This window comes from Gopherus evgoodei, chromosome 8 (assembly GCF_007399415.2).
Source record: "Gopherus evgoodei ecotype Sinaloan lineage chromosome 8, rGopEvg1_v1.p, whole genome shotgun sequence".
Classification (NCBI taxonomy): Eukaryota; Metazoa; Chordata; order Testudines; family Testudinidae; genus Gopherus; species Gopherus evgoodei.
The window spans coordinates 71133005-71156773 of record NC_044329.1 but is presented as its reverse complement, the minus strand read 5'-3'; the positions used below and the strand labels follow the sequence as shown (position 1 = coordinate 71156773).

At 38.9% G+C, this 23769-nt stretch overlaps 1 protein-coding gene across 4 annotated transcripts in view; it reads left to right on the top strand.

The window, feature by feature from the left end:
* Positions 1-259: 259 nt before the first annotated feature.
* The window catches only part of NTNG1 (netrin G1), a 204641-nt gene continuing 181131 nt past the window's right edge, over positions 260-23769 (top strand). For all 4 annotated transcript variants that reach the window (XM_030573671.1, XM_030573670.1, XM_030573669.1 and 1 more), the window contains exons 1-2: positions 260-1202; positions 7971-8683. In XM_030573671.1, coding sequence (XP_030429531.1) covers positions 8438-8683 — 246 coding nt within the window. In that variant the 5' untranslated portion in view covers positions 260-1202; positions 7971-8437. The remainder of the gene's footprint in view (positions 1203-7970; positions 8684-23769) is intronic.

Below are 23769 nucleotides of genomic sequence, written 5' to 3'. Positions count from 1 at the left end.
CTTTTAAGACCAAGATTTTAAAGGCTTTTCCTAAGGAACAAAAAGGAGGTGCAAAGGGGGAATGCAGCAGGAGATATAATCGGTGTCATGAGTTAATAAGGAACTTGTGCGAGTGGCAGGCGCGGAAATGCGGGAGAGAGAGATGGGGGAGAGAGAGAGATGGAGATCTAAACGGCGTTAGGACCGCTCGACGCGCTCAGGTCTGGAGGTGGTATAAGGTTTGCAATCCCTCTACTTGCTGGCAGTTGCAGGAGAAGATTGCTTTTAAGTGAAACGTCCCTGCCATCTCTCTGAGGTTTCATCCCCCTTAATAGTGTCCTGCCCTTAAGTTTCAGAGCTCCTTTTGCGAGCGCTGGGGGTGGGGGCACGAGAGATTTACAGTCCAGAAGAATCGCTGGCATGTATATTTCATCCGACGGACTTTCCATGTGTCTCATCTCCCTGCCATCAACGCTATATGCAGTGAGACTTCTGACTTGAGCAGAGGAATGCGCGGAGGAAGCTCCGGCGAAACTGGTAGGAGAGGATCTCCTCGGCGCCAGTGCTAATTGTCGTGATTTATGTCCCCGCCGAGTACCTTCCACGGCTTCATCTAAAATAAAACCAAAGCTGGGGCCAGCCAGGAGCGCAGCCTTTGCAGAGTGTCTCGTCGCGGAGAGCCAGGGAACGTCCTGCAGCTTCCCGGAGCCCCAGTAAAAGTTTAATGCAAAGAAGTGGCTCAAACAGGCGGGAGACCCAGCGGGGCAGGCAGGAAACCCTGAGCGGTTGCTGCTGACTTGTTCCAGGGGGAGCGTGGGTCCTGGCTCCCCTTCTCTGATCCGCCGGTCGCTGAGCTTTGCGGTGGAGCCAGAGGTGTTCCTCCCCCTTCGCCCCGGGGCGAGCTCCGCGGGGCAGCTCCAGGGCAGTCTGCAGTTCCCGGGGCAGGGGCGGAGAAGGGGGCTGCAACCTGCCGGCTGGCGGGGGCTGCTCTTCTCCAGCCCTTGAACTCTTCGGCGTTACCAGGAACTTTTGTTGGGCGTGCGGCACACGCCTGCCAGGCTCCCCTCGGCTGGGGGACTGGGCACGGCGGGCGGAGCAGCTTCCCACCCCTGCGCCGCTGGCTCCCATGCTCCTGCTGCCGGAGGGGGATGAGGCTGGCAAGGTCCCAGGCAGCGCAGTGTCCGTTCTCCTCCCCGCTCTAACGAGAGGGATTGCTCCGCATGGTGAGTACGGCTCCTTCCCGGCCTCGCTAACGAACCGCTGCTGCCTGCCACCGCCGTGCGACGAGCGGGCAGAAGCCATGGCTGCGGGCGGGCGGGAGAGGAGCTCTGCCCAGCCCCTCGGGCGCGCCGGCTGTGAGTGGCCTGGGGGAAGAGTTGGGGCTGGGCAAGCTGGACTTTGCTTTGAGAAACTTGGCTGCCTGCAGCCGCCGGGTGCTGGCGCGGTGGCTGCTCAAGCTGGGCTGTGGGGATCCCGCGCGCCGCGCTGGGGCAGAGGGCTGGTACCGGCAGGCCGGGGTGCGGTGGAGTGGTCTGTGTCCCGGGGTTTGCTCCTAGCGGATGGGCGCTGGGAGGGTAGGGGGAATTGCATACAGACTCAGTGGTAATTCTGCCTCGCTGTGGGTTTAGTTTGAACACCGCTATAGGTCTCTCCCTCGGAACAGATCTACATGGATCAGGTGGAACTATTGCTATTTTATTGGACCACACGTAACCAATTAAGAGATTTAGCAGGAGGGTGGGGATGGAATTTACAAATAGAAACTGCGCCCTCTGCTGTTGCTGTGGGCTCCTCGCTGGGGAGCACATTTCTGTGCCTGCTTTCTAGTACATTGCCCTTGTGCTTTGCAAAGGGAGGAAAATTACTAGCGCGTATTTCAAAGGCGCTTTCGTTAAAAGAGCAGGCGATTGCTCGGTTTTGTTTTTGCATCCTGAATGGGCACCTGTAGATAGAGGTATTGCTCCTGCCCCTACCCCCACCTACAAGTCGATTAATCCATTTCTGATACATTGTCATGCCATTGAAACTGCTCTGTGGATTGTTTTCCAAATGAGCTACCCTCCTACTTCAAACATCGAATTATATTTTGGTTCACATACAAACCTTCAATCTGTTTTCATCAGTTTCCCGGCATGGAAATCATCTGTGCACTTAGACAAAAAAGATGGAGGGCATTAACTTCAAACAGGGACCTAAAAAAAAAACCAAAAAACTGAAACACATCCGGATTTTACAGAACTCTGGAAATGATTGGTTATAACTTCCTATTTTTTAAAACTAAAAGAGTGTTAAATAGGCCAACAAACTGGCAAAGGAGCGAATGAAAGAGCTTTTAAATGAATTCAGAAGGATTCTGCCAAAAGCGGGTCATTTGCTTCAAACAGTTTGCAGGCTATGAATAAAAATTTTTCTGCAGAAAAATATTATCAGAAATCTAATAAAAAAGAGTGGAATTGATGGTGTATAGGATAACCCCAATCTCCGTGGAACTGACGGTTCACTTATTCAGCTAGGAATAATTCCTTGGTTCATATCAGAAATTACAAGCAGTTTACATAATCATTCAAAAAATAAATGAAAAATCATTCATCAAAAAACAAATGATTTGCTACATGCTGAATAGCTAAGGCCAATAAAATGAATGGTCCTGTATTCTCTCCTAAAGTTTGTATGTTTGTTGGCTTTAATGAACACATTTATATTGCTGTGCATTAGGCTTTTAAATATTTGGTATTTTGTGCACTAAGATTCAGCCTAATTTTTGCAAAGATCCAAAAAGAGGAAGTGAATTAAATAAGTGGTACAGATGCTTTTAAAGAGGCAGCACTTTACAGTTTTGCCTCAAGCATAATGCAACTCAACTTTAGACACTGTGGCCTGGGTAAGACTTCATGTTTTTTTTAATTTACATGGAAAAAAAATCAAAGGTGACTGTTGGTGCTTTAAAGGATGTTTCCCAGACATTTTTCACCAATTAATGGCAGTAGCCTGATCTTTCCTGTTCCTTGTCATCTGCCTTGCAGCACTATTGCATTGATAAGGAGTTGAACCAACTTTCTGATTAGAGGAACAGAATTTGGCAAGAGCACAAAACAAAATAGTGGTCATTTTAGGTTTTTTTCCCCCCAATGGTAAGTCCTTAACATAACTTTCTAAAGCTGCTAAAATTATATTGAGTTTACACCACAATCTGAAGACTTTAATATCATTACACAATAAATGATCTATGAGTAGATTTTGACGAGAGCCTGTTACTTTTTTTGTTAGGAATCTTGTATCTGTAAACTGTTTTGATTGTTAATCGAAAGTGCGTAACACTTGCAAAAGAATGTAATTAGTGCTACAGAGTTGACTTAACCAATAAGAGAGAGTTAAAAAAATTACAAAGGTTTTATATTAAGAACTTACAGCAGTTAAAAATGAAGGCTTTTTAATGAAAGTTCTGAAGATTTTCATTCCACGCTGAATGTTGATGATACACTGTAAGTGGTAATGTTTATGTGCTATTTTACAGGACAAAGAAAGATTTAGGGCAACCTAATTTTTTTGTAGGGTATTTCAGAATCCCTAGTGTTTTATTTGTAGAACTTCATATTCTGTTGTCTTCTATTAATAGATCTTAGAAGTCTTATTACTCCTTTCTCCTAAAAATAGAGAAGAAAATCTTTCCATTTTCATCAGATTTATTTAACCACTTAATAGAAAAAGAATGTGAAGTTCTTCTAGTATAAATACTGATTTTGAAATATCCTAAGAATTTTTCAGGTGTTACATTTCATCAAAGATAGGAGGTAATATAATTAAACACATGAACATATTTAATTTGCATGGATGAATAACTGCATTTATGAAATGCTCAGATTTAATATATCACAGTATGTCAGTATACCACTATATGCCAAGTTTCATAAGTGGTAACAGTGAAAATATATATCAGATACTAGTTGTATCTTGTAGTATACGCCGTATTTTATTCATCTTGGAAAAAAGTGATTTAGAAATTATAACCAAAGCAACCAAAAATCACCTTTACTTGTATTTTATAGGAAATATTAATGTACTCTGATTGTAGATGCAAAATTGCAATAGATTTCACTTTAAAATATTTTATATAGTCCTACTATTATACACAACTGCCATTGACTGAGTTTTTATACATCTAAATGTTATTTCTTACACCAGCAAATACTGGAATATGTTATCAGATAACTGACTTTTCACCTCTTTCTAATTCATGTGCTGCAAAAATGTGTATTTTTATCAAATTCATGGTCTGTACAAGAAATGATCACTAGCTGCCATTTTATGAAATCTACTGCATAACTGAGTTTTTGGGAAAAAATCTATAATGTAAGTACAGCAAGTTCTCACCAAGAGACTTCTGCAACACAGCAAATGCTAAGCTGCTAGGTGACAATTTTTGTAATGAGAAAATTATCATAGTGTGTGTGGGAGGAGGGAAATATTCACAGTGACCAAAACAGAAACAAAGAGCGGTGTTTACTAGCATATCCTAATAAGAATTGACAGCTTCTTTTACCATAATTAATTACTGCTGGAATATACTTTTTGGCTGGAGTTGGGCTGGGTGGGGAGTATAACTGAGCAGTCTACATAATTAAAATGCTGTGTGATATTGGCCTGACTCAAGTTAGCCACCTGGAAACAGATTCATGTGCGTAAGGTCACTTTTACAGACGATTTTAGTCTTGGTCAACTAATGCCCTTCATGTAGAATTGCTGATACAGAGATATACATGAATTTATATTATGTGGTATATATCCACTACTTTACATACAGAGAAATGGCTTGGAAGAAAGCAGAGACAACAGGGACTTCAGCATTGGTGCTCCACAGTTGCCCAGGGAATGCCTGCTGTTTTTCAGACAGCAAGAGTTAAGGCACATGTGAAATTTCAAAAGCCTAAATGTTCTACAATTAATACAGAAAGGTTACCTCCAGTATAGCATGTGCCACAATTTTATTGAATACAGCTAGTATAATCAATTTTTCCAGTAGTTTGCAGTTGCCTTTCTTTCAGTCGATGAAGATGTCAGTCTCTGTATGTCAGACCTTATGGATCATTTCAGTTTAACACAGCAGAATGCATGGTCAGTTGCTGAAGAGAGGACTACAGGGTATAGAGGATTTGGGCACAAGAAATGCATCGGTTATTATGTTTGGTGCATTTTACTCTATAGGGCCAAATGTAAGTGTATTCATGAAAACAAATCTTACCCACAGTTTGCCTGTGCAGTTTAGAGCTACAATTGGTATTGTTTAAAAGTTCAGAAACGTAATTTTAAAATTTTTGCAAGGTAATTTTTTTTTAATTAGATATGTTTGGGAATAGACAACCAGGAACTAGAATGCACATAATGAATGACACTGCAGGCATAAATATAATAAAGACAAATTGTGTAGCTCTATTATAAAAGCCTCAGTGACCCATAGCATATGATATTTAATGTGCTTTGGTCAATATCTTTCTCTGTGTCAATGGGAGCTCATTAAAAGAAGATACTGCAGAGTAACTGAACCATGCCATATTAGTTCTTGCCAAAGCCTGACATTTTTAATGCATTAATAATATATCTGTAATATAATGGAAGACTATTAATCACAACTGGTTATGTGCCAGAAATTTAAGCTGTAATTGGCTGCTTCTTGTCAGGATTGTCCGTCACTCAGTCCTATATCTTTCCAATACTCAAATTTCTTGCACTCCCCTGCACTTTTTCCTTGTCAGTGCGCTAAATTTGATCAGTGTTATAGTCTATAATTCTGTGTAATGACCATCATTATGACGCTGACTTTCTTTCATGAGAATTGGTTATATGATGAGAGTTGTAGCACAGTGGGTGTTGAGATAACGGCTAGCTTCACATTCATTCTCAATAGCTATATTCTCAATTCTAGTTAATACATCTGTTTACAGCCCTGTCTAGTCCCACTTATTTGTAGATTGGCAGTGACAGCAGGTTATAGAGGAAAAGAAAAGAAAAACTAACAAAGAAAATGTTAAAAAAGTGTATATTTCTGACTAAATGAAAAAGGCTAAATTGAAAGGCTGTTTAAACATAGTAACTTGTTATTTCTATACAGTAACACAGCATTCACTTACTGGTTTTACCAGCTTTGCCCAAGCTCAAAATAGTTTTTCTCATCCATCAGTACTGAATATGCACTGATTTGTCATGATCGTTTAAGACACTTTGTAAGTTTTTATTTAGAAACAAAGAACATTTTTTTTCATGTGAGTTCCTTACTTGTAGATGTTGACCTTTGTATTTGAGCTGTGTTTTTTCCCTCCAAAACAATAAAATAGACTGGAAAAAGTGGATAGAAACAGTGTAATTTGTATGCCTTTAAAAAATTACTTTAATTCCAAAATAACAAGTTAAATGTTGCCAATGAAAACAGGAAGAATGGATGGTGGTTAAAAATGCCATGATACTTAATGGTCTGATTTAAAATGTATTTAATTTTTGTAAAGTATCTGAAGTTTCTGGTTTTGTAGCAAATTCAGATTTGTAAGTTTACATGTATTTAGACAAATAGCTAACTATTGCTACATGAAAATTCAGATATTCAACACACTTTCCAGTAGAATACATCACAAATCACAGCTGTATGATAACATTTTATGAAATGAATATAATGGAAAATTGCACTTGCGTCCATAAGGCAATTATTGTAAATTACTTTGCTATGGAAACACACTTCAGCCATCTGTTGGCATTTCGTAGTGTGTGTGGCTTATTTCAGTTTAAGATGGTGCAGTATTTAAATATAGTCAACCCGTTTGTGAAATTGCTTTGAAGACAACTTTTGCTCTTTCTTGAAAATGTGTATTATAAAACAAGGCGTATGTGATAGAATGTCTTTCATATTTTTATGACATAGGAAGATTCATCATACTAACTAGAATATTAGACTACAGACATTAATTGAGCTATGCAACATTATGATTTATAGTTGTCTGTAAACATGAATTTTAAGAGGTTGTTTAGATTGTAAGAGTCAGCTAAAGAGTTGAAAAGTACAGTAGTAGCTGAATGCATCCTTCTTTTCATAAAGGAGCTGATCCTATTCCCATTGAAGTCAGTGACCAAACTTCCAATATCTTCAATTGGAACAGGATTGATCGCAAAATTAGAGAAAACTGCATTGGCTTATATAAATGACTTCTGAATTTGTAACATGTTGTTTTTAAGGTTTATGATTTTATGTCCTGGTATTTTACATCTTACAAAAATATGCAGAACTGTTTGGGGGGGTATTTCTGTTACAGAAATAAACAAGAGGTAGATATGTAAAAATACTTAAGAAAACATGGGGCTCATGTTAAAGGGGAAATTGTTAATATAATAAGCTACAGGTGAGCCAGTTGTTATCTTTATCATTAAATGCAATTTAAAAAAAGGAGCAAAGTTTTTTCAGTACTAATGAGAAAATCCAAACAGACAAATGTGTGCTCCTAATAACTCTCTTATTAAGCTAACAAAAGCATAGAGGCATACGAGGCATTTTGAGGTCTCCGAGGTCCTCATTCCAAGAGACAGAAAGCACACCAGTAATTGTCATCTTTGTCACTGTAATAAAAGATCCGCTCTGCTGTTCTTCTTGGTGGGTTAGATTTCCCCTGCCTCATTGGTTATAAAATACGAGAAATGTTTAAGTTCTGTTGTTTGCCTTTCAGGTTTTGCCAAGATGGAAATGTCATTTTTGAAGCAAAAACCTGTAGCTCACATGAAATGTTATAAATCTGTCTTTGTTAGAGAAGAATTAAATCTTTCATGTTGAAATACTTTTCACTGTGAATGATTTTGATAGTTTGTTCATTCTAGCAAAGCACCCACAGTAAAGGTTATCTATATTACACCAATTTGCTTTATATTGCATCAGACCTCCAAAATGTCAACATTTCATATATTTTATAATGCATTGATTCTTGGACAATAACTCTTACCCTTATTGTTTCTAAAAGGATGTTGGTGCCAGAAGAAAAGAATGATTGATGGGAAACAGACACCAGGCTATAGACACTCATCCTTTTGCTTCAGATGCTGATTTATCAGTGCGTCTAGGTATCCCTTGTGAGCTTTGAACACGGAGGATCACTCGGGGTTATCAACAGTACAAGTGAAGACCTACAGCTTTGCTAAATTAGTATCTGCTCTCGGATATCTTTTACAAAAAGCCCTGATAGACACATGATAAGACAAAGGACAAGCTTCAGATTTCTGTGAAAAGCTGTTCTTTGAATATGTTAGGCTTCCGCCAAAGTCTTCAACTTAGCAAAGCAAGTACCGTACTCAACGTTTCACGTTCAGTTGTGGAATCTGTTTTATAAGATACATACATAAATATACGTGTACATATATTTATCATCTATAGACTATCATTAAATCAATACTGGTTATAATTATCAAGGCGATTTCAAAGGATTTAGAGATGTATTTGTCAAGATTCCTGTCACTTCATGCCCTTTGGGTTACTGTATCTTCAGTGATGCAGCATTATCCTTCAGTGTGGGGACATTATGACGTATGTAAGACTCAAATTTACACAGAAGAAGGAAAAATTTGGGATTACATGGCCTGTCAGCCGGAAGCCAGAGACATGATCAAATATGTGAAAGTGACCCTGGATCCCCCTGATATAACATGTGGAGATCCTCCTGAGACCTTCTGTGCAATGGTAAGGCAAACTTTTCAATGGTCCTTTCCTAGATAGTTTCAGGATGTTTTTCTGTAATAGGCAGAGGCAAAGAAGAAATCCCCAGTTCAGTTACGATCCAGGCAAAACTACATAATATTATGAGCTTGTAAATGTGAAAGGCTTCTGAGAAACAAAGCAATAAGAAATAAGCAATCTTCATTAAAACACATTAGGCAGTAGGATAAATGGTTCATTTAGTTAGAACCCAATGCTGTTTCACTTGAAATTAATGGCAATGCTTGCAGTGGACTTAAATGAAAACAGCATCAAGCTTCTAGTGCACTAATCTTTCACCTGGGTGTCTTTGCATGGGTTATTTGTGAAAAAGAGTTTGGTGGCTTGATTTTAGTATGTTCACATTATGAAACCACCATAATGTGGTGTAATTAGGCAACCTTGCCCAACAGAAGCCTACAATTAGAATACTTAAACTTTATTGCAGGTTTAAGGAGGAGGGTGCATTGACAGCATTTTCGGGGAAGTATGCACAGCTCTAACCATTGTTACTTAATGCTTCGTTATCATGAGCCATAAATGTTCACAGTTGTATTTATGGGCAGCATTAAAAGAAACACCATTAGCTAGGGTCTGATTTTTCGGAGGTGTTGAGTACCTGTATTTTCCTGCGACCTTAATTAGATTTGTGGGTGCCCAGCACTTCTAAAAATCATGTCCAAGGATCTTAAGCCAGGCTTTCTGCATCTGGGGTCCCTAAAATTAGAAGCCAATTGTGAAAATGTTGCCCTTGATAAATAGTTGTGCCAGCTGTGAAGAACAAGGCACTATGGATGCGTCAAAACATTACACCTGAGTAAAGCTGGATGCATAAATGTTTGCCAGGTCAGATCCTAGGAGATTTTTAATGTTGGAAGAAATTTTCAGCTTGTAGAGGACTTCTTTTAGATTACGTTATATAGAAAATTAATTTTCTTTCAGTAGAATGTTAATTTCTGTTGAAAACTATTATTCCTTGATAGGAAAATGTAGTTTTGAAGTATATATCATATTTATAATGTTATACATGGTTCATTTTATTAAGAGATCAGTAAAGCAATAGAAATTTGTGTAATTTTAGCTAATTTAGCTCTGGGAAACTAATGAGTTCTTATAAATAAGTTTACTGTAAATTGAAATAACCTACTAAATATATTTGTTTGCCTGTATATTATCCATATGGAGATCATTATTACGCTGTGACAAACAGGTCTATTCTGGGGAAAATGAACTTTTGAATAGCTTATGGCATCAGTTTCAATGCCTAGAACTCTTAAAGGTGTTCAGGTCCAATCACACACATATTTAGGATGTTGTATGCATGCACATGGACTCACCACATACACTGCACTGATATCATACATGAAGCAATTACATTGGTTTTGTACCTTTTGATTGCACCACTTGCACTCTGCCTACTAATCTATCCCAACTAACACTGTATCAGACAGACACCATTTTTATTTTAATAAACATAACTTGCCAGTGTAATATTTTCTTCTCTCTTCCTACTCAGGCTATCAGGTTGGGCAGCACAGCTACATACCATTGCTTCCTGAGAGGGGATTGATTTGCTAAAATCTAAACCTTATTTATATCACTTTTAATTCCATTACTAATCCCTGGTTCATAATGAAACTCCTCTCAGACTCTTAGCTAAGAAACCGCTACTGGCTGCTGCTGTAGTTTGCATATAGAACTAAGATTGTTATGAACATGCGTATAAAACTGAAATGACAACATAAAAATATGATTTGCTCTTTGTGTTTAGACAAATTTGGCTGTCATAGCCCTATTCAACACCCGAGTGGCTTAAAAATGGTAAAATTATCTGCAATTATCTGCAGCCTGCAGCTAATTTTCTGGATAGGTTAAACGGAAGCTTTGAAAAGAAGCCTACAGACGGAAGAGTCATCCGCGTTTGTACAATTTATGGAGCAGAAGTGCTGATGACAGTAGAAATTCAAGCCCTAGAGTGCTCCTCTGGATTTCATAGTCAATCAAAACTAAATTAAGAAACAAAGATTATTAAAAAGTCTTCTGTGCATGTAATTCTGGCATAATATTATGCGGTGGACATTAAATGTTTCCCTCTGAGACTTTCAGCATCATTAATGCAGCATGTCTTTAATTACAAGTAGGCTCATATTACTAAAAAATAGGGAAAATAAAGTACTCTGTGGTATAGTGAGCAATGCCATTATTATGTTTACTGAAATAATTAAAAGAAGGGATATCATTCTTCTAAGTAACTTATAAGTCAAAATGTGCAATGAAAATGGAAACACTCATATGTATGCAGCATAACTGAGTATAACAATTTAATGCATTATTAAGTATAATTCCACCTAGCAGAATTCCTAGCAGATGTGTTATTGTGAAAAGGTGTTCTCTTCTTTTTTTTATGGATTGTAAATATTAAGGTACAAATTCTACTCTGTTACATCTGTGCTATTCTGTTAATAAGCGTGAGATTGTATGGGTTTATTTGGCTAAAGTTGAGGCTGTAGTGGATTGCTTAATGTGAATCTTCATACATGTACATTTGAAGAGACTATATGAATGTGAAAGGTATTGCTGTCTTTACCTACATTACCTGAATTAATCCATCTATTTTCCATACCTTTTTAATGCTTAGGTTTAAGTAACAGTAATTAAAGTTAGCAGTGTTTTGTAAGCGTATCTTAAGTTCAGATAACAATGTTTTTTGCCTTGGAATTTCCTATTATTTTAAGAAATATTTTATTATATAGCATAATAAAATGAGGAAATACACTATGTGCACCATGCGATTGTAGGGAGCCTTTGCCAACCCCTGTCCCATCTTTCAGCCCCATGTGGAGACCAATCACAATATCATTTCTTGCATTCACTAGAGCATGAGGACTGTGCCAGGGTGAGTCGCTAGCCATTTTGAAGTGGATGAGAAGAAGGTGACTTGTCCAACAGGTCCTGAGTTGGCCAGCCAGTACAGGGACTACACATTGCAGCTTCATCAGGGGTGACACAGCATTGACACTCCCTCACATGCAAAGGAACTCCAAGTGGTGGTGTGCCTCTCTCTCAGCTCCCAATGTGAAAGTGAAACTTTAGTCTTATGAAAGAGAAAAAAGTAAATGTATGTAATGACAGTAGAAACAAAAGATGGCTTGGTGGAACCTGCAGGATGCTTGTTTTCTTTGCAATATAAAGGCAGCTGAAAAAAATATCCTCATAAGTCAAAATTTAAGACTCAGGTTATGGGGATATCTGATTTATTTATTTCATTTATTAACTCATTTCAAGGCTTACTTGTGAATTACTGAGAAGAATCTGTCAATTTGAATTTTTAGCTCCAAATTTACATTTTGTAAAAACAAGTTTTTACAAAACCTAAGCTAAGCAGAAGTGTGCCAGTGAAATTCTTAATATGTTAAACTGTCTTTCAGTGGAAACAGAATTTTCTGAATCAAACCTACCCTTGCATTGTTTGCACTTCCCTTCAATGTTTGCAATGCAGCCACTGCAACAATGTGCCAAGTGCATAAACAAGAACTGGACAGTGTGTTTTAATGTTTGTTTATGCCTATGTTTTTTGTTTTTCTTCAGTATGTCAAATTAGCTTTGAATATTAGATTGTAGCTAACAACTCCCTTCAGTGTCAGTAGATGGTTGCTGCAATAACAAGGTAAGGAACAAGGTAAGGAATTGTAGTGTCACCATGTAAACATTCAGAAGTAATAAGAACAAATTAGCAGAAAATTATATTAGTGCTCTTACCACCTGGAAACAACTGTATAATGTAACAGTTTACTAGAGAGATAGCGGTAGACACATAGATTTTCTTTGGTAGACTTATTCGGACAAGCAACTTAATTCTTACACAGATTGTCTTAAATACCTGTAGGGAACTAGTTTCTATAACTAGAGTTTGGCTCTGTCCACAAATAAGCTTTCAACCATCTTTGTAACCGCTTATGAGCGTGATTGGTTCCAAACATAGGGCATGTCTACACTGAAGTCGAATGTTTGAGTGTAGCCCATGTAGACATAGCTGAGCTAGCTTTAATCAAGTTAGCATGAGTACCAGTAGCCAGGAAACCATGGCAGCAGAGGCTTCAGTGTGGGCTAGGGTGACCAGATAGCAAGCGTGAAAAATCGGGACGGGGTGGGGGGTAATTGGTGCCTATGTAAGAAAAAGCCCTCGAAATCAGGACTGCCCCTATAAAAACGGGACATTTAGTCACCGTAACCTGGGCTACCTGCCAGATAAGTACCTAGGGTCCTAGATGGGCTTGTACAATCCATGCTGCCACAGCTTCATTGCTGTTGGTACTCACACTAGCTACATTAAATCTATCTTGCATATGTCTACACATGCTGCAGTCACACCTCCAAATGCAGTGTAAACATACCTATAGTTTGCATCCACATACAATGTGGTTAGAACTCAGTTCTTAGGTGTGGCAGCTAATCGCATTTCAACCTTGTCATGTGGCACAGAGTTGTCTTCCTGTAACCAGCATATTGTTTTCTTTGCTGGGTGGACAGGACCCTCCCACTCCCAATATGTTGGCTGGTTTTCATTATTCCGTTTTCTGCACACAGGACATTCCAGAATGCATGGTCCCACATGTTGCTGGTGCAGCTCTGAATGCATTCTCTTACCTTCTGAGGCATGATGTATCATGGTGACTATGGATTTGCAAACACAGCATAAGTTTTAAAATAAATAAAATGTATTCCCAGTAAAATAATATTTATTTTAAAAAAACATTCCTGACAGATTCAGTTCCATTCACAGTTGAATTATAGTGGCTCACTGTCAATATAACTGTGTCAGGAATGTCCCCTGAAATCTTAATGTCACCTGTAATAAAAAAATTGATATATAAATGAACCCATTTCTAGTAATATACTGCAACCTGCACTGCTACTGCTTAGGTACAGTTGATCATGAGGCGATGGCTCATGGATTTCAAGCTTTAGGGAGTCCCTAAGAACAGGATTTGCTGTAGAAGAGTAGTATAATCTATATAGTAGTGTCCAAACAAACGCTCACCGTCTGAGGTTATGTTATTATGGCGTAACGTCACTATATGGCTACACTGTGTCAGGATGATGTATCATTAGGAACCTCTACTGTGTGTAGGTGTGCTAGAACACAGCAAACGGTAGACTCTATTTTTGCAAGGGATAGGTGAACCTGAACTGCATCCCAATACAGTACTTGCTTTATGACGTTATTCCATTGTCATGCCAGCCAAGAAAAACTTGTGCTATAAAAGCCCAGTCCTGGATTACAATACCTGCGGAACTCATCTGGCATCTGAGGGGTCTTCAAGTCCTGTACAAAGTCAAAAGAACCTTTACTGTTACACTGTACCATAGTAGGATATTCATATGGGTTCACTTTTAAGATGACATAAGACAGTTTCCAAATATTAACATTTATTAACACATGGGTTTTTGATTTTTTTTCTTTTTAGTCATAAAGTGACCAGTCCAATGCATAGACTAAGGTTCCATGCACTCCCTCCTGAAAACACGTAACTGGGTACATATCTTTATTCATATGAATATCCCCATAGCGTTAAATGGGGCTATTCATATGAGAAGTTATATATGTGCATAAGTATTTCTAGGATCAGAGCCTAAGAGCCATCTCATTCCCTTTGCTTCATGGAACGGAGGAGAGAGGATGAAATGCATGGAAGCACTAGCATACCCTGCTGGCAGTTACAGGTTGTTTGAAACCATTTAAGCAAGTTATCCTTTGCTCCAGGGATCAGCAACCTTTCAGAAGTGGTGTGCCAAGTCTTCATTTATTCACACTAAGGTCTTGTGTGCCAGTAATACATTTTAACGTTTTTAGAAGGTCTTTTTCTATAAGTCTATAATATATAACTAAACTCTTGTTGTATGTAAAGTAAATAAGGTTTTTAAAATGTTTAAGAAACTTCATTTAAAATTAAATTAAAATGCAGAGCTTCCCGGACTGATGGCCAGGATCCGGGTAGTGTGAGTGCCACTGAAAATCAGCTCGCGTGCCGCCTTCGGCACGCGTACCATAGGTTGCCTTTCCCTGCTTTACTCCATGTGGAGAAAAAAATTCATTACATGGCCTTGCTTAAGGGGACTAGGAAATGGTGAGACTGTAGGTGCTGTTAAATTTTCCTCTGAGTTAGTGCCACTCACCTTCATTGTTTCTATTGTGATTCAAAGTGGAAACTGTTTTATGGAGACTGAAATTTCCTGTATGTGAAAATAAGTGCATGTATTTCCAGATTTCTTGCAAGTAGCATAAAGCAGGCCTCAGATACTGGAATTACTTGGCCAAATGTTTCCTCTATCAGTGCAGAGGCCATAATATTCTACCCAGAAAAATTGATAATAGCCCTTGAAGCTGTTATGTTCTTTGACTTATGAGGCAAAGGGGCCTTTGCACTTAAAAATTTAGTCTCGCTAGACTGAGAAGTGCAAACTCAATCTTCTGAACTAATTTACCTGAAGAGACAATGTCCACAGATCTATATTTATACACAGTTTGATTTTTGTATACATTTTTCCTCTGCAGTTTAATATATCCACAACGGTCACATGCAGTGACACCATTTGGATATGTAGGTGTGAGTATGGCTATGGGTAGTAGTCTATGAGGGTATTTTAATAATATTTTTGTTGTGTGAAGCCAATGATTTCATGATTTTTGTTTATTTTTATATTGCTCCTCTCCCTCATCCAGTCCAGTTTCTTCACAGTGAACACTGTATTGCATGGATATTGGAAAGGCCTTGCATTTTCACCATGCAAATACTTATGCATGCAAGTAGTTCTACATCAATGCCGTGGTGTTTTCCATATTCTGTTTTCCATAGAACGTTTCTGTTTCTCATCATTTAATTCTGTAGACAGTTTTTTCTACATGGAATTTATAAATAAAATGAGAAATGAGCTGAAGTGAATTTTAATTGTTTACTCCATATACAAAACAGTTCTCTAGTTGAGACATTTTGTCAAGTTCCAGACCAGAGAGAATTTTTACTGCCAAGTAGTTGTAAGGCCTTTAAAAGGGGACAGCATTATGATAAGAAGAGCATTTTCTTATGTGTAAATACAGTGTCTTTCCTGTGCTTGTTACATTTTTATCTGTAAAACTGTCAAGAGCCATCACTGTAACTCATCAATTTGATTTTTGCCATCTATTCCTGCTCATAAGGCACTTTCTTCCAGTGAAAACTAGAAACAGAGCCGATTATGGATGACATTTACAAATGACTGCAAAAAAACCCAACTAAACAGCAAACAAATTTAAAAAAAAAAAGACATCTTTTAAAAAGCACCCTATGTATAACCAAAAATTACAGAATGTGATTCTTGTAACTACTAAAACAGTTCTTACTATATGTTCCATTTTCTACTTCTATTTTTAGGTGAGCCCTCCAAAGACTGGTAGGCCCCTTGGCTTCATTGCCCAGATGGATCTAACAAGCAGAAACAATACTGTAGGGATAGCCTGCAGAAATATCCTGGAGAAACTCTAACAAGATGCCTCATATACAGAAGTATGTTCAAATTTCCAATGCCATTATGCAACATTTAGACAGTGTACTCCCCTTTCCCTGTCTAAAAATCTGGGAAGCTCATTATTCACTAGAAAGCCAACTTTTTCCTCGTTTAGTTGATTATGAAATAAAAGTAGCTCTTGAACATAATAGGGGCTACGTACAAGCTTTGTGCTCACACCCATCATTCTTCAGTTTGGACATCTCAAATTTTATATTTACAAGCAACCAAGATGAAAATGTTGTGCTTCTGTAGATATCAATATTCGCTACCATCAGCAGGAAAACTTGTCATTTGAAGCTTGAAGAAAAGCTTGGGTTTGGGGGAAGATGATTTAGAAGCAACAATGTAAAGTGAACTTTATTGGTGATGCATTGGTTTTGATTTTTTAAAAAATGCTCTGTCTCATTTTTTCCTATGGAAAAAGATATTTAAGAGTAAAGCATGATCTATACTTACCTTTAAAAGTAAGTGGTTGAAAATTTTTATGTGGTCTGTAGAGGACTCTGGCAGACACTAGCTTAGTCTCCTAAGGGCTGTAATACTCTAATTTAATTCATGTTACTTGGGTCAATACAGAGGTAATTAGGTTTTTAGTGGCCTGTGATGAGCAGGTCAGACTGGAAACTGGAGGTTCCCTCTGTCTTTAAACTCTATGATGGTATAATTCTAGAGGGAGATTTTCAAAACCACAAATAGCCATTAGCATTGAAAATCTCCTCCTTTGAAACATATCTTTCATTAAAATTAATTTGCACCATTTAAGGACCTGAACCAACATTGATTGAAGTAAATGGAAAGACTCTCATTGATGGCCTGATCCAAAAATCTACTTACATATGTCAGTTGTGTAATGAAGATATGTGTCTAAATCCCCTAGATTAGATTGATTGAGATTTCCAAAGCAATCTATTTTAGGTAAAAGCACAATTAGGAATATGCTTTCTGTGTATTTACATTCCATGTCATGAGTATTTTCACTCAAAAGCTCTTTTTCAGTATATTAAACCTGTTTGTTTATTGTGTAAATGTTTGTTTTCGGATATCCTCACCTACAGAACTATTGAAAGCAAGGGTCAAAGTCTCCAGTGGCTGGACAAGATTTGATTACTGGGATACGTTTTGTTCTTTGATACATTTACTGCACTTCTAGCATAGCATATTTTAACAATTTTTAACTGGAAAGTGCCATGTCACACATCCGAGAAAGATAAGGTGGCTTAGGCCCAGACCTGAAGAAGAGCTCTGTGAAGCTCAAAAGCTGGTCTCTTCCACCATTGGTCCAGTAAAAGATATAACCTTACCCACCATGTCTCTCTCTCTTATCCTGGTATCAACACCACTACAACAACAAACAAAACAAACAACAAACAAAAATGTCACTCATATCACAGTCTGGATATTAAAATATATTGTTTTACTTTTATGAGTCCTACAGCTTGTTTATAAATAACAAGAACAGAAGAACCTGTTAATGAATAATCTCCCAATTTTTCTCCATAATTATGTCATCATTAATTGTGGCACTGTATAGTAGTTAAGTGTTTCTGAGCTCATCCTTTATAAGCCCCAATTTTCATGGGTTTAGAAATAGGTCTCAGAACAGGAGTAAATCAAAATACTTTTTTAAAATTAAAAAAGTTGCATTTTTAGCATAATTAGTTGACTATTAATAATGTAAACTGTGTCCTTTTTAACAGTAAAATAATGGCCAAGTTACTGATGTGTGAAAATGCTCGGTATTTTTCATACCCAATTTTTTTTATCCATCCACACATTTCCTTTTCTCTCTTGCACTGTTTCAGGGAACTGAACAAAGTCCCCCTTTGGCAAAAGGCAGAGAATGAAAACTTCTAAGTTTAGAGTGAGATCATTCCCATATGCTTTGATTTTGGTGCCAGCAAAGGATTCAGACCTTGCTGTCTGAACTGGTACCAGTTTTGCTGAGCTGCAGCATAGGAATAGAGCCAGCTCTCTCTCACATATATGTTACCATTGGGTTGGTTCTCTGTGCAGTGTTCTCAGACACTGTGGGCCAGATTCTCAGCTGGGGTAATTGGCATAGCTCCATTGACTTGAATGGAGCTGTGCTAACTTGCATCAGCAGAGGGTCTGTCCCTGTACATCTGCTGCCTCTGTTGAGATTCAGGCCTGATACAATCTGTCTCTCCATTCTTCCCTGGGTACCAGCCCTTCACAAGTTCTTCCTTTGGCCTCACTAAAATAATATCCTCTTCAAAGTGATGAAAATTGAAAAAAACTGTCCTTGTAGAGAATATAAAAGACAGAAATCTGGAGATGCTTCAAAGAATGCAGTGATATTACCTGTGCCCCCCTGACTGTACATGGTGGATTCTGGATCTGAGAATTTTTCCTTCCACACACTAGTTTGAGAAGAAGCCACAACCAAAGGATTTCTCACTCCTTATCCTCTTCCTTCTCTCTATTGGACAACATAATCTTCCACCAGATGGAAAGGCTTCCATCTACACCCTCAGAAGTCTATGTCCCTCCAGACCCAGGTTGTCAACCAGTGGCAGGTACTTAAATCTTAAGGTCAAACACTTCAGTGGCAATATAGTAGAAGTGTGCACTGAAATGTGATCTGTATTATGACATCTCTCACAGAATGCCATCTATGAAGCAGCCACCTTCCCAGTCCGCACACTCAGAGGAAGTAAACATGCTGTGCAGCAAAAGTACATGGAAAGGCCCTGAAAGTTTAGGGTTTTTAATAGGCAATATTTGACTCTTCTGATCAGCACTAATCTGACGAAGAATTTGGAGCAAATATCATTCTGGTCATTTTATATTGTCAAGTGCCAAGTAGTGCTAAAAGGCCAATTTGGAATGATAAAATTAGTGCATAATATTAGACATACATCAGTGAACAGCAAAACAGCACTGAACAGCAACAGAAACCTCTGACATTTTTGTCCCTTTTTCTCAATCCCACTTTCAGAGTAATACAAGGTAGGTAGAGTATGCTAATACAATTTTCCAGAGTCTTGTTCTTTCCCTAGGCCACTTCCTTCTGAAACCTCATTAAAGCAGAGATTCTCAACCGCCATCACAGTTGTCACTAATTGGTGCCCTTGCTGGCCATCTTAGCAGAAGCCCCAAAAACTGAATGTATGTGAGGGAATCTTCACCCCACAGGGGTTTCCCCCACAGGTTAGAATTGAAATACTGCCTGGGAAGCATTGGGAAAACTGTTGGTATTGCTGATTTTACTTTGGATCAGCTCTGGGCTTAGGTTATCAATGCCATAGGTATGAAATCTTTCATAAGCACTAAAACATATTTTTAGAAAAAGATAAAATAACCTAGGTGTAGCAGCATCTTATAAATCTGCAAAATACTTTGCTGTGAAGATGTTCAGGTCCACAGTAAATTGCTGAGAAAGTTTAGTTGCCAATGTTTTGATTTGGGAGTTGAGTACTAGATAGCGCTCTTCCTAGGCAGATAGCCTTAGAGGTCTTTGGTCTCTGTCTCCTATCAGGAGTGGTAGAGCATTGATACAGGGGAGCTTGGTGATAAGTCAGCCTTCATGCTCAAACCTTATGATAGCAGTGCACAGATTAATGTTGATCCTTCTGCCACAGCCTGTTCCCTGCATTCTGTTCCCACAGCAGGGATACAGGGAGCAAGTACAGGTAGGAGACCCAATGAGAACACAGCTCCTAAGCAAGCTGTACTGCTGGAGGGTAGGTGCCTTCAGTGTATATGTTATAGCCTTCAGAACAGTGGGACTCAGATCTACACTTTTCACTACAGATCTCAAAGAGTTTGTAGGTGTGCTCTCTCATCTCCATGAGAAGTCAAATCCCCACTTGTCTTATGTGCAGGATACCTCAGAAATTCTGGCAGTTCTGTCTCATGGAAACTCTGTTGGAGGACACGATCCAGCTCATAAATACTTAAAAGCAAAGAAATTCATAGTTAAGCCTGAAATACCTTCTTGCCTTATGGCATTCCCCGATGCCTAAATATCATATTTCATGGGTCTCCAAATGGTGGTCTTATACTGTTGTTGCTATTATTTATTCCTTTATAGAGTCTTCTGCCCGCGGTTCAGAATGCTTTTCACAGGAAAAGTAGTACTGTAAATAAAGACATATAACACAACCCAGAATATCAGAAACCACTTTACAAATAATGTGCAGGGATTGTAAGTGAACAAAAAATTAGAGTTGTTTCCTACAGTGTGTCCTGGCTTTGGAACTCCTATGAAATCCCATGGGTTGTGAACATGCAGTGGCAGCCATACAACAGAGCCCTTTGTCAGAATAGGGGTTTTTTTTAAATTCTTATTAAGAAATCATTTTAAAATTTACTCTTCTAGGTTTGAGTCAGACTGCAGTATTTTTTTTTTTATAAATTTTGTGTATCTGTGTGCATGTTTGTGTGTGTATGAATGTGATATAACATGACACAACTGAAATTGTAAGGAAATCTAATTTTAACTTGCAGTTGATTTATGAAATGATGCTGAATTCTTTGAGTTTGTAAAAATAACATATGATACTAATAATCCTTTAGAACTGATTTAGCACCAAATCCTACTGGAATGCCGGTAAGAAGCCAAGGATTTGTAACAAATCAATCACTTGTAGTGACATTTTTATTAGTCTTTCAGAAATGCCATGCTTTAATTGTCTCCCCACTTCAAATCAATTGTTTAGTCTGGTTTAGCGAAAGCTTTCTTCCCAGATAGCCTGCTAGTTGTGACTGCCCTAGCTTTTGGAAACCTAAGCTCTATATACCTGCTGGCAGGAGCAGAACCAAGCACCTGTGAGTCAAGTCTCAATGTGCATACAATTTAAGAGAGTGACAATGCCATATTGATTACTAGTCACGTTTTCACTGATTTTTTTTTAAATTACTGGGCCAAATTCTGTGACTTATAGCCCATGGGATTGAAATGGATGTAAGTCAGCTCAGAATTTGACCTTTTTATTTTAAACTATGTGAAATTTTCAGCTGTGGTGTACAATTAAAATGGCTTTGTTTTTATAACAACGGGAAAAATACTTCAGATGCTTTTGCATCCTTTCTAGCCCAAATCCAAAAGATGAACTATAGTGCAACTATAAATAGAAAATAAGCTTTAAGACACTGTTTCAGCAATGATGTCTTTGCCAGCTTGTAATAAAGGGAGTTCTTTTTTCCACAGACCAATTAAAGGATTCCTGATAAAATCTTTCTAGTCTCATTTTTTGCTCCTTACGTAGATTAATCTTTTTATGGTTTACTGAAGCCAAAATACTGATTTGTTTCCAATTGGTTTACAAACTTGTGAGCTGAACAAAAGTAACATGGCACCAAGGTCATGTCATGTAAGTGATAAACCTCATCAACTCTGGCACTCCAGAGGTCAGTGGTTTTGTTAACTCTGAGTTCTTGGCCTTGTGATTCTGACTTCGTGGTATTATTATCTTTTCAAATGAGCAGATGGATTTTTTTTCTGTGTGTTTTTGCAGCCATTGAAATGCTGGCAATTAGCAATACTGAAAGAAAACCATTTCCTGTGTCTTCTGCCTGTGATAATATTGAAAGTCCACACAAAACCAATACAGTAATGGTAGGTCAGGGGCATACACCGTTTGACACCAAAAACTACATCAACAATTTGTCAGGAACTACATGTTAAATAAAATGGGACAAATTGCAACCAACCTCATATTTAATGTATCAGTGCAGACACAAAGAGTCCATGCATGCAATGTTCCATCTCTACGCAAGCAGAAAGCTATTCAAATTAATATGGACTATAGCATGCAGGATCCTGTAGACTCTGCATATCCCATTTCTCTCTTTAAGATGAGGACAGTGAGCAACTCCACTGTAGAACTCCAAGGCATACATTCCACATTTGGGCTGCACTTTTTCCATCCTGTACTAGATGGCTGGGTAATTATTTTGGAAGTGAATGACTCCATTATGTCAAATCTACCTTTATTGTAGTTTGGTAGGACCTTCAGTTTGTGCCACCTTAGAGGACACACTCAAGTAAGATGTGCGGATTCTCAATCTTGGCATCTGATTAAAGGACAAAAAGCTAGGAAGCAAAATAATATGTGTGCCATGAAAGATGTGAATATTCCATGTAAGAAATTCTATGTCAGGTCCAGGGCTGCTTTCTGATGAGAGTAATTAAGTTTGTGCTGAATATGTCATTTAGGGAAAATTAAATTATGATTGTATAAAGAGTGAGTTAGTTTTTTAGGGACTGTATGGCTGTAGGGTTGTTGACACAAGTTTATTTTTGGAAGTTAAGAATAAATTATGGCAAAGCTTGTGATAAATGGATATATACAATGTGCTGTATGGCACCGCTGAAAAAACAACGATGCAGTTGACTTGAGAGAGGTATAATAGCACTAGTGGGTTTTTGAGAGAGGAGAGAAGAGGTTTTATAAAGTTTTTCAGTTCCCATCTTGGAAATGTTGTAGAGGAGCTAAGTAATAGCTGCACAGATAGTCGCAGATTACAGTGTCATACAAGTCCATTAACTAAGTGAAGAAAAAATAGCAACATTTTCATTTTAATGAGATGTCAGGTCTGTCCCTCGCTGTACCATGCATCTTAATGTACCTTGCTGTCTGTACTGACTTGAGGCTCCAAGGCTTTGTCATTACTTGGCAATTCCTTTCTCTAATTTTTTGTGACACATGGTGCTTAAATCCACAAGAAATGTGAGGTAAGGCAGGATTCCTGCAGACTGGCTCACCTTAAGAAGAGCCTTCATTTACATTATTCATTAGATAAAGGCAATGATTTGCATCTCATTTTGGTTGTCTCGATTTCTAGGCAGAGGATGTAGGAGAATTCTCAAGATTGCTAATTTTTTATTATATTAACAGCATTCATGTGGGCATAAGTCTCCATTGTTTGCTGCTCTGTATTTTGTTTTACACTTATCTTAAATGCCTCCAAAAATGATGTGCCATTGGTCCAGGGGAGGGCAAACTTTTTGGGCCAAGGGCCACGTCTGGGTGGGGAAATTGTATGCAGGCCCAGGGCACGGGGTTGGGGGGCAGGAAGGAATGCGAGGTGGGGGAGAGGGTGTGGTATGCAGGAAGGGGCTCAGGGCAAGGGATTGGGGCAGAGGAGGGGTGTGGGGTATATGGCGGGTTAAGGAAAGGGCGTTTGGGGTACAGAAGGGGTGCAGAGTGCAGGAGGAGGCTCACAGCAGGGGTGCGGATTGCAGGAAGGGGCTCAGGGCAGGAGGTTGGGGTGCACGGAGGTGCAGGGTGCAGCAGGGAGCTCAGGGGAGGAGGTTGGGGTGCAGGGTGTATGAGGGGGCTCAGGGCAGGGAATTGGGGTGCGAGGTGCAGGTAGGGGGCTTAGGGCAGGGAATTGGGGTGCAGGGTGCAGGAGGGGTTCAAGCTCCGGCCTGGCACCGCTTACCTAAAGCAGCTCTGGGGTGGCAGCGGCGCGCATAGGGGCCAGGGCAAGCTCCCTGCATGCCTGCCCTGTCCCTGACCCTGTGTCGCTCCAGGAAGCGCTGCGGCCCCTGGGGG